The sequence below is a fragment of the Alligator mississippiensis genome, chromosome 1 (genome assembly GCF_030867095.1).
Source record: "Alligator mississippiensis isolate rAllMis1 chromosome 1, rAllMis1, whole genome shotgun sequence".
NCBI classification, from domain to species: Eukaryota; Metazoa; Chordata; order Crocodylia; family Alligatoridae; genus Alligator; species Alligator mississippiensis.
The window spans coordinates 367,786,797-367,798,852 of record NC_081824.1 but is presented as its reverse complement, the minus strand read 5'-3'; the positions used below and the strand labels follow the sequence as shown (position 1 = coordinate 367,798,852).

General features: G+C 41.4%; 1 protein-coding gene across 8 annotated transcripts in view; it reads right to left on the bottom strand.

Moving 5' to 3' along the window:
- DZIP1 (DAZ interacting zinc finger protein 1) overlaps positions 1–12,056 on the bottom strand; it is an 85,079-nt gene that overhangs the window by 2,111 nt on the left and 70,912 nt on the right. For all 8 annotated transcript variants that reach the window (XM_059721120.1, XM_019486954.2, XM_059721118.1 and 5 more), the window contains 3 exons: positions 11,043–11,251; positions 6,349–6,479; positions 1,279–1,453 (listed from right to left, as the gene is read on the bottom strand). In XM_059721120.1, the coding sequence (XP_059577103.1) occupies positions 1,279–1,453; positions 6,349–6,479; positions 11,043–11,251 (515 nt within the window). The remainder of the gene's footprint in view (positions 1–1,278; positions 1,454–6,348; positions 6,480–11,042; positions 11,252–12,056) is intronic.

The window sequence follows — 12,056 nt, the reverse complement described above, 5'->3', positions numbered from 1 at the left end:
GCCAGAGGTGACTACCCGCGCTCACCACAGGGAACTAAAGGAACCCAGGGGCGAGCCAGCGCCCGAGGCCAGCACGACAGCTGCAGGCGAGCCGGGAGAGGAAACGGTAAGAGCCCCAGTGGCACGGAGAGGTCAACGGGCCGGGAAAGACCCGGAGAGAGGACTGCTGCTCGGGGAAGACCCGGAAAGAGGGGCACTGCACCCAGGGGACCCAGACAGAGGGTCACGCCGGTAGGATACCGGAGAAGGAGTGGCGTGAGGCTGGGATAGGCGGAGAGGGGCCACAGAACTGAGCCATGGGCAGGTGGCCCTGTCAACAAGCGGAGGGATAAAGAGGCCGTCGGCTCCATAAGGAAGCCCAATAGGGGCAGGGTTATGTCTCTCTTGAGGCTCATTGAGCTTTTCGTTTGAGTTCTGGAGGGAGTTTTGTGTTTCCCTGCATTAGAAGGGGCTGAGGTGGTGGAGGCAGGGAGTTGGAGCGAGAGGTGAGCTCGTTGTTTAAGTATCTAGGGGATATTCGGCCAACCACGGAAACAGCCAAGATCCGCCAGGCTGGGTAAAGGGCGAGGTGCAGGGGAGGAGGAGCCTCGCAGAAGACATCTTAGAAGCAGGTGACCGACGAGGGCACCCGCGCTGCACGAAGCCCCACCCACTGAAAGATTCAAGTCGTGGCAGGTGAGAAGGGGCAGGTTGCGGCACGTGGGAAGACCTCCCGGAAGGCCACCTCCGACGGCAAGGCGAGTACCGGCAAGCACTCGGATCAAGGAAGCCCGAGGTAAGATGCACGAGGCCCGGCGGGTATATCTTGAAACTTCAGAACTAAAAGCAATTGTGTATGTCCCTCACAAGAAAGATGGGACTGTCTCCTTTCTAACTGTATAAACAGTTCTAGATAAGCCTAATAGTCATCAGATAGAAATCTTAAATGTCAGCAGGTCAAAGGATGAATATTATTCTCACATTAAAATGATTCTGGTTTCTGGAGCTGAAGTAATTTAAAAACAACCTTCTCATTTAGAGGGAATGGAAGGATATTTTCCTGGTAGGTTAATTTAAAAAATGGTTGGCTGTAGCTTTGGGGAACTTAGAAACATTTAGCATCTGTTTTATAAAGTTAAACCACCTTAATTTTTAAAAAATATTTGACTTTTCTTTCTAATCAGATGCTGTGATAATAACATTTTACATTACACCGAAGTTCTCCTTTAACTACATCAGCTATTTACACCTGATTTTTCCCTCAAATGCTGTAAAGGTTTGAATAGTGTTCCATGTTACCTTCCTCCTTTGTCATATTCGCCTTAGGAGCACCCCAGGCCTGAACCATTGATATAGTACTGGGTCCATTATTTTTTTGAATTGCAGTTCCCTTCTGACCTCTTTCATCTTTTGCCAATAAACTTTCTTCTTCAACAGAGGATATATCCCAGTCATCATCATCAACTTCTGTGAACTGATAAAAAAGTAGTTTTTCTTTTAAAAAGGAAAACTATTTTCTGACTTCAACTTATAAAGGTAGATTCTTTTGAAAATCTATTTACAAGACACACAGGAGAAGACTAGAAGTGTTTGGAAGTGAAATACTTAAAAAGTAAGATACTCTGATCCACATTGTATGAAGGCTATGTGGTGTTGTGACATATCACCTTACTTCTATGTTTCATTGGTTAAAAAACGACCTATGTGCTTTTAACCTCTGCACGCATTGAATGCAATAAATTATTTTAGTGCTAGACTCCTACTCTTAAAAAGCCCCACAAAAAAGTGACAGGAACTGCAAAAGTTAGAGCCAGACATTTAGGTGGTAGAAATCAGTGCAGTCCCACTCAACAGCACCGTCCCCATACATTGGTTTACACCAGCTGAGGACCTGACCCAGTGATCACACTATGATGTTTATGTAGTTACACTGCATGCTATGTGTGTTATAGTGTACCTTGCCTAACAAGCTATCTGCAGCCGTTGACTGGTGTTCCTAAGCATTACAGTATTATAAAGGATTTGATTACATATTAGTTTATTACTAGTTTAAGAAAAAATGAATATACGCCATGACATTCAGGGTGTCTGTACACAAGTGTCAAACAAGCTTTAGTTCAAGTGCCCCCGCCACTATTTTGAAGCGCACGGACATCGATACATGAGACACTGAGAGGCACTTTAATTAGAGCTGCTCTTGGAGCCACTCTAATTAAAATGCCACTTACACCAGAGCAAAAATAGCTGTTCCAGGAGCAAAAGAACCTGGGAATAAGCCGGTTTAAAACACTTCTGGGAGAGATCATGTTCCCTTCACGATTCCATACTGTGCTACAGGCAGAGACAGACGGACCCTGAGCAGTTTGGGTTAGTCCATCAGGGCTGTCCTGTGCACTGCAGCCATCTGTCATCTGTCACCAGGCAGACTGTGGGAGCTTGCAGAACACACTGAGATCTGTGTACACCGAGATCTGTGTACTGAGACCTGGCTGAGCAGCATCAGCACTGCACTGCAAGCTCTCTGATCTTCAGGGTCTCAGCATTCAAATGTCTGTTCAGGAGTCTATTCAGGGTAAGTTTTCTAACAGGAGACCCAAACCAGGAGAATTCTCCCAGGTCCTTTGAATATGTGTACACAGCTTAAGACACTACAGGCCATATAGGTTATCTGGCAGAAACAAGTTTTTCTTTCCTTGACTTCTTGTATTTTCAACTGTGCAATTTTAATACTGCACAAACCATTTTTAATATGTAAGGTTCCTTGAATGACAGGGGAAAATAAAAGAAGGGATAAAAAAGAATGTTGAGAAAATGAAAAAAAAGAATAGAAAATATTTGGTACAAAATGATCATAAAGGCTTTCTGTATCTAATTATTTAATTGGTACCCAACCTTACAGTAACTGTTGTCAGCATTGGCCATTTTCAGGAGGCCTGGGCCAAGCTGCAGGAGAGTGACATGAACTATGGCTCACAAAACTGTTTTTGCATGCCTGCAAAATGAATCTTTGCAGTGTTACAAGTGGGAGGTTTAACTGAACTTGCGAAGTCATTAATCTGCACAACTAAATAGTGGAATCTGGGTGCGTCTACATGAGATGCTTTACTCAAGATTAGAGCTAATTACTGTGTAGTAAGGGTCACTGTCTACACATGCAGATGCTTACTGCACAATAATTGGCTCTAATTACGAATAAATTTGCTACCTGTAAATACACGTAGCAAATTTACTCGTGATTACTTACTGTGCCGTATGGCACGTGTAGATGGCGGACTAGGAGCAAACTTGATCCTGCACAGCTAGGCAGCCTGGGACAGCAAACTGGGCACCAGAGCCTGGATGGGGACCATGTCCTGGCAGCAGGGAGCTCCTACCCCACTCCCCGATCACAATCAGAGCAGGGACTGGGGAGACTGTTCCCACCTGCTGCTCCACAATTGCAGAGCAGGGGCTGGGAACAGGCTCCCCAGCCCCAACCCCACAGTCACAGATTGGGGGCTGGGAACTGTCCTGGTCGGGGGCAGGTCCCAGCTTTGTGCCCCTACTGGGCAATCAAGATGCAGGGCTTGGAAAGTGCTGCAGGGGAGGGGCAGGTCTCAGTCCCCTGCCTTGATCCACCAATGGGGCAGCTAGCAGTGAGCCCCCAGCTGGACAGGGAATCCTGGAGCTCCTTCATCCCTGCTCGTGTAGATGCCTGCCACGGGCGTATTTACTGTAGAGTAATTTACTCTAGAGTAAACCCACCCTAGAGTAAATGCATGTGTAGATGTGTCCTCTGCCATGTAAATTAAGTGAAAGACCTGGCAGGAAACAAAACCTGCCCAAAAGTCTTGAAATAAGTAATCCATAATACAGCACATTGCAATTCTATGAGAATGTTAGTATAAATAATGGGCAAGATAACATAATGTGTCAAATGTAACTTATGCTATAGTATGTACACCTTTGTTAAGCTTCTCTTATAAGTTATAAAACCAAAAGCAGATTTGTAGAGAATACCATAAATTAAAGAAAGAAAAAAAGAATATTAATAAGAAGAAATCCTCCCTTCAGTTTCACATAGAAATACATTTTGACTAACTGACACCTTCCAGAACCATGGAAATATTGCTTGAGTCTTGTTTCTAGAGTCTCAGCAAGACTAAGAGTATTTGAACTGCTGTTGTTAGGGAAAAGCAGGTATATATATTGCAAACTGGTGAAAAAACTGGATCCAAAACAGCCTGCAAGCCAGTCTGCAAGCCTTCCTCCTCCTCTTTCCTGAATTTCCCCAATAGAAGTAAGCATATGTATTCTGCTATAATTGGCAGCACAATACACACTTACCCCAGTGCCTAGCTTATCATTTAGGTGTGATCAATTAAAAAAAGGGCTGTACATGTCTCTTGTCTTGTTTATCAGTAACAACCTGATAAGAACTCCTAATTCCAAAGCATTAAAAAGACAACAAAACAAAACAACATTACAAGAATTATATGGACAACATAAATTCAATTTTTTTCTTGTTCACAGCATCTGGTAGGAGTAATTTTTTTAAATTAGCATGTTGGATTTGCATATTAAGCTTAATGAGCAAAAGCCAGGTAAGAGAGGTGAATCTGTATCTCATCTGAATACAATACAGTCCATCATCATCATATTTCTTGTGCCAGACAGTCTCATATGTAGGAACATCTCCTAAAAAACTCCTTCTCTCTCAATTTCTTAGCAATTTTGTGGTTCAATTATCTGTTATTGGAGAGCATTAATTGCATAGAGAGAGAGAGAGTTTCTCACACTAGCTAGGGAGAACTTTAGTATCATAACTGAGACATAGAATTTAGTTCCTTACAGAGGTCAGTGACTTTTGCTAAGAGGCAGGGTCAGCAGCTACTAGACAATATGTGCATCAGTGATAAAAATTCACAAGTATGCACATGCAGCACGTCTCTTCTAAAGTGCAGAGATTGATGGAACTGCCATACATTGCAACATCCATACATTTTTAACCTTCATATCTTTGTTAACTGAAAACTAATATTTGTCAGGAAGTGACAGATTTGCTCGCTGTACTGTATTATTAACATTCCATGTTTCAATGTTTTGCAATTTTAAGTTATCCGTGTGAGCAAGGTGTGGCAATAATGGGAGAGGTGTATTTCTATATATTAAAAATAATGGCTGGGGGATTTTCCTCAAATATTCAAAATAACAATGATATATTACAGTGTTACAAAATTAACAATGAAATAGACCTTTGCAGAGAAAAATGCTGACCCTAAGCAAAATTCTTAATAAAATTAAGATCAAATATAAAGAGAGGGCAATGATCTTATACAATATTAACTAAAGGATCCACTACCGAACAAATGCTGTAACACGTTAGCACAGTTGAACTCACAGTAGTTAGGACGCTATAGGCAAAGGGAGATATAAAAGTAGTTCAAGCCAATATTGTTACTCTAAGTATTTCTAAAATAATTCCTGAAAAATATGACAAGTAGATTACAAGATAATATAAAAGTATAAAAAGCATGGTCACACCTTACTGGTTCAGAGAGGCATGAGATTTTATAAGTAACAACCTTCTTCGTTAGATTCTATTGGATTACATAGGTTATTGCCTATGTCCCTCACAACCAGTTGGTGTCAAAGGTGCCACCCTGCCCTATCTTCTGCCTGACTTCAGACTAACCTGGCTAGCCACCTCTTTGTAAGTTTTATAGCACTCGGAATGACCTTTGTCATTCCTAATCAGTGCAGCCTTCTCCAAATTATGTTGGTAAAAGGCAGTTTCAGAGGAGCCTTAATGGAGTTTGCCATGCAGTCAAATGTTAGAGTCACTTTGGTGGCTAAATCTCACAGGCACCTTAAAACATTCAGCAAAAATGCAACTTTACTAGCTGTGCACATGTAAACATACATATGTAAACTTTTACATATATACGGGAAGACAGAATATGGGATGGTTTGGTATAATGCTGTTTGGACAACCAGGATACAGAAAAGCCCAAAGTAAGTTAAGCAGCTCGTCCCAAATTCACAGCCTTCATACCACTTCTGTGCACGTTCACTTTATGTAAAATATACCACAGAAAAAATATTTTTTTAAAATTTGAAGTATGTGTTCTGGGGACTATTTAGCTAGATCTGATTTGCTTCCGACTCCCCAACATGGTGTCCCATTGTACAAAGAAACAAAAAATTATAAATGTATACCAAATTTATTTTCTATACATAGCTTGTGGCCATTTTTTGGTTTATTATAAACTCTCCATTGTTTCTAAACTATTCTCAGCTTGGAATACAAACCATTATAGCAAAACTAACCAAAACATAGCTAATGTAGGTATGTTTAATTAAACTTCATACAACAAAAACAACAAATACCTTCAGTTCTTGTATGTCATCTTTTTTAACAAATGCTTCTGCAACATTAAGCCCTCCAGGTGGTTTATTTTTATTTCCATGGTTAGAAAGAGTCTTTTCAACTTGTTCAGTCAGTTTTTGGATAATTGCACCTGTAAGATCATTACAAAATGGAGAAAGACTGTTAATTTGAGAGCAAGGTATAAAAATATTTATCCTATGACATTAATAATTAATAAAAATGAAGTAACTAAAATGTAAATGTACTTTTTATTAATTATGCTTTTTTCCTTTTTAATTTGTATACATATTTAAAAAAACAAATATTTCTATTCAGAAGGGTAAAGTGAAGTTCCACATATGTTGTTTCTAAATATATAAAACACTCTGTTTCAAAATATCTTTTGTTTTTGCCTGCTGGCTTGCAACTTCAAGATGGATCATGTAAGTCAAAATAATTCCATCCTATTTGTATCAGTAAATCAGTATAGTAGATTAACAAATCAAAATCAGTAAAACACTAATCAGAATTAGTGAAAATGCTGTAAGATGCATTATATGCTCAGTGATTTTTCTGTGATCTTGTTCTCTATGAGATTGCACATATGTGGTAATTGCTCCTATAATTTAGGGTGACTATACACGAGCAGTGAGGCTGCTCTGATGTGCTATATCAATGCACTGTAATTACAGATTACTCAGGTCTGCTGGAGAGTGGTAATTACCACACTCCAGCATCTCATTTATCAGCATCCCTGCACTTGAAAATGGCAGTGGGGGCACTTTATCTAATGTTCATCTAATGAGTCCAGAGCGCCCAGAGCTCATCTAATGAGCTTTAGATAAAGTGCCTCCATCGCCATTTTGAAGCACGGAGACACTGATACATTAGAAGCTCTGGGCTCTTTAATTAGAGCAGCTCTTGAAGCTACTCTAATTAAAGTGCCCCCCCCTGCAACTCCCAGAGCACGTGTATAAACGCCCTAAATGATTTGTTTTTAAAGTAAATATAGCAAACAATATGGAGATGTTCAAAAGGAGATTAGACAGGCATATGGCTGGGGTTACCTAACTCTGGCGCTCCTTCCTGTCTGGAGCAGGGGGTCGGACCCGATGATCAAACAAGCAATCCTGGATGCACAAGCAAAGTCTATTCCGTCTCGGAGGAAAGGCAGCAAGAGGGCACAGCAGCCCCTTTGGCTCTCCAGGGAACTAGTGTACCTCCTGCATCTAAAAAGAAAAACCTACAAAGGATGGAGGACTGGATCCACCTCCATGAAGGAATACTCTGCACTGGTTCGGAACTGCGCAGAGCAAACCAGGAAAGCCGAGGCTACGAAGGAACTCCAACAAGCTACAAGTATCAAGGACAATAAAAAGTCCTTTTTTAGATATATGGGGAGCCGGAAGAAAAGCAAGGGCAACACTGGACCCCTGCTAAACCAGGCGGGACAACTGACAACCGACGCCCAGGGAAAACCCAACTTGCTAAATGGGAACTTTGCGTTGGTCTTTCACCAGTCCCATGGGATGACCCTGCCCATTACAGGACAGTGAGGCCTGGGTGAGGGAGATTCCTTACCCTCCATCAATGCTGACCTCATGAAGGAACACCTTGAGAGGCTGCACACCTTCAAGTCAGCCGGTCCTGACAGTTTACACCCCAGGGTACTCAAGGAGCTGGCCAGCATCATAGCTCAGCCCCTGGCACGGATCTTCGAGAGCTCCTCGCGCTCTGGTGAAGTGCCCGAAGACTGGAAGAAGGCCAATGTGGTGCCTATCTTCAAGAAAGGGAGGAAAGTGGATCCGGCAAACTATAGGCCCATCAGCCTGACCTCTATTCTAGGGAAGGTCTTAGAAAAGATAATCAAAGAGGCCATTCTTAACAGACTGGCCAATGGCAACATCCTGAGGGATACCCAGGATAGGTTTGTTGCGGGTAGGTCTTGCTCGACCTATCTTCTTTCCTTTTACGACCAGGTGACGTATCATCTGGACAAGGGAGAAGAGATTGACGTTGTATATCTTGACTTTAAAAAAAAACAAAAAACCTTCGATCTGGTATCCCATGATCACCTGTTAGCAAAACTGACTAACTGTGGCCTTGGCCTCACCACGATCCACTGGCTGGGGAATTGGCTCCGTGGTCGGACCCAGAGGGTGGTGGCTGACAGAAGTCAATTGTTGTGGTGCCCTGTGACAAGTGGGGTCCCACAAGGCTCTATCCTTGGACCTATATTATTCAACCCCTGCATTAATGATGTGGATATTGGTGTCAGAAGCGGACTGGCTAAGTTAGCTGACAATACCAAACTCTGGGGCAAAGTGTCCACACCTGAGGACAGGAGGGCAATCCAGGCTGACCGCAACAGGCTCACAAAATGGGCGGATGAGAACCTGATGGTGTTTAACACCGAAAAATGCAAGGTTCTCCACCTTGGAAGCAAAAACCTGCACCATGCTTATAGGCTCAGCAGTGTTACTCTGGCTAGCACTACAGATGAAAAGGACTTGGGGGGTCATAGATTCAAAGATGTAGGGTTGGAAGGGACCTTGCAGATCTTCTAGACCAACACTCTGCCTTGGGCAGCAGAGAAAACTGGGCTCAAATGACACCAGCTAGGTAATCATCAAGCCTCCTCCTAAAGACCCCCAAGGTAGGAGCCAGCACTACTTCCCTTGGAAGTTGGTTCCAGATCCTAGCCACCCTGACTGTGAAGTAGTGCTTGGCAGTGCTACGCTGGATAGCACTACAGGCAAAAGGGACTTGGCGGTCATGACTGACCGCAAGATAAAGATGAGCCTTCAGTGTGATGCTGCGGCTAGTAAAGCAAGCAAAACGTTGGTGTGCATCCATAGATGTTTCTCGAGCAAATCCCAGGACGTCATTCTCCCATTGTACTCGGCCTTGGTGAGGCTGCAGCTGGAGTACTGTGTCCAGTTTTGGGCTCCACAATACAAAAAGGATGTGGAGAAGCTTGAAAGAGCCCAGAGAAGAGCCACGCACATTATCAGAGGTCAGGAAAACAGATTATAAAGAGAGGCTGAGAGCCATGGGACTCTTCAGCCTGGAAATGCGCAGGCTCAGGGGTGATCTGGTGGCCACCTATAAGTTTATCAGAGGTGTCCACCAGGATCTGGGGGAACGATTGTTCGCCAGAGCGCCCCAAGGGATGACAAGGTTGAATGGTCACAAATTCCTCCATGACCATTTCAGGCTGGACATAAGGAAGAACTTCTTTACTGTCCAAGCCCCCAAGGTCTGGAATAGACTGCCGCTGAAGGTGGTTCAAGCACCTACTTTGAACGCCTTCAAGCCACATTTGGATGTTTATCTTGCTGGGATCCTATGACCCCTGCTGACTTCCTGCCCCTGGGGCAGACGACCTCAGAAGATCATTGAGTCCAGCCCCTTCCAGCCCTAATGTCTATGAAATCTACTAGGTCCCTTCTAACTCTAGAAATCTATGAAATCTACGAAATATTGCAGATGCAAAAGTAGTATCAGAGGTCTGTTCTATTCTTTGTAGCTGACCTTAGAGAAAAACTAAAATAAAAAAAGAGTGAAAACATGCTTTTGTCAGTATGACTGTGAAGAATAAAAGTAGCAAAGTTTGGTTCGTAAGCCAAACTTCTGGACAGAATCATTCATTTATGTTTTGACTGTAGGATACAGATCATAGTTCAAATGTGGACAAGAGTAAATTTAATTTTATCCTTCACCCTGCAAACACTTGTTCATAAAGTTTGGAATTTGTATTAGTAGAATTGTTGTTCATGTAGGTTGTCAAACACCTTACAATATGGTTGAAACTTTAAAAATATCTGAATATTAAAAGGGAAAATCTTAATGAGAATGTTCCCATATTTTTCCACCACCTATATATTTAGGTAGCTGCAGAGCTTAGACTAGAGCCTAGGACATTCTGAACTACTTGAAGCAGCAATTCTGGTTCAGCTGAGTGTACTTCTATGTGCTCACCACTTTTGACAATAAGGGTATTTAGGTGCCTAAATAAGAACCTAACTTCAAACATGTATTTCTGAAAATTGTAAACCAATTGCCAAAATGGAAAACCCCATCAACAACCGATCATGTAACTCAGTAAACTTTATTCATTCACTGTTGTACCTGTTGGTTTGTATCCCCAGTTCTTTGTTAATTTCTGACTTTCAAAACGCAATCTCTCCAAGGCAGAGATTATCTCTATCTGAGAATGAGATTCTACAAAACAGTAGGTAGTGTCAAATGCCAATGATTCTCAACCAAGATGCCATGGCATCCTGGTGTGGCACGAGATCCTTTTAAGCATGCTAGGGGGTGCTGCGCAATACTGGCACTGTTAGGTATGCAAACACCTATACATGATTTACAATGTAAGCCCAGAGACTATGAATGTCAAAAACATTCTGACCTGGTGTGGTCTGAGTTCTTTGCAACAAAACAATTAATATATTATTTTCTGTAGCCAAAAACTGAATGGAAGCTAAGAGCTGGTATTTACTACAGGTTACCTTGAGTCTAATGAGGAGGACTTGAATCTGAAAAGGTTGAGAACCACTGGTTTAATGTGATTTGGGGCATATGTCTACCACACAGTTCAGCTTTGAAGCATTTTTAACATGTTGATGTTATCATCTATGAGGTGTTTTTTTTAAAATTAAAACATTATCCAAAAATATTACTTCGATATATAAAAATAATGAAAAAAAACCTTTGGAGGGTTTTAAAGGCATTTCAATCTCCTCCTCCTCCTTTTCACTGTCTTCTATCCAGTCTATAGCACTTTTGTCTGTGGTCATGCCACAGTTAGATACACTGCTGCTGGACAGTTTTGTCTGTAAAAGTTCTGGTGATATGTAAGACTGCGTAATATCATCATCATCATCATCCACTTCATCCTCTGAACTGAATGGAGGTGTTCTAAAACAAAAAAAAACAACAGATGGGTTATTTAAGAACTATGAAATCTTGAGCTTTCTGAGTTTTCCCTAGGAAATGTATGTATGTTTTTCATTTGAAAATAATGGTGTATCATATCACCTCAAAATACACAAACAATATATTAAAGAAACTTCAAGTAACTAATAAACTGACATCTTAAATTAACTCTCTTATACCCTCTACCTATATAACAAAAGCCAAATCATAATCAGCTGCCCAGATCAACAAGCATAAGCTTTTGTGAATCAGGAGGGAAAGCAAGAGTCCAGAATCAAGACACCCTAACAAAAAAATTCTGCTACTTAAAAAAAAAAAAAAATCTAGGGACTAGTTGCAGAAGTTTCCCAATCTATCCCACCTGTTCAGCTGGTGACAATGAAAAAGACATTTCTAATATAACCAGTACCCAAGTATTATGATTTTACAAACAACACTAACATCCTGAATGCCGCTCAGGAAAAAAATCAACAGATAGTACCATTTATAGAATATGGGTGTAATATGTTGCACATGACTAACATGAAATATTGTGTTTAATTCTGTGCATATTTATATAGCAGTAAAGTCTTGAAAAATAAAGATTTTAACAAGGTAAGAGAAAATCTTGAACAGGCTAAAAATACCTTATATTTATGTCCCTGTCACTAAAGGCTAAGTACTATAGATATACCAGATCAAGTGAGAATGTTGGATCAGCAATTATGACAACAAACTCAGAAAGAAATGTATTTTAGAATAAATTATAAAAATATGGTTCATAAAATGCTTGTGATTTTAGCTTAAT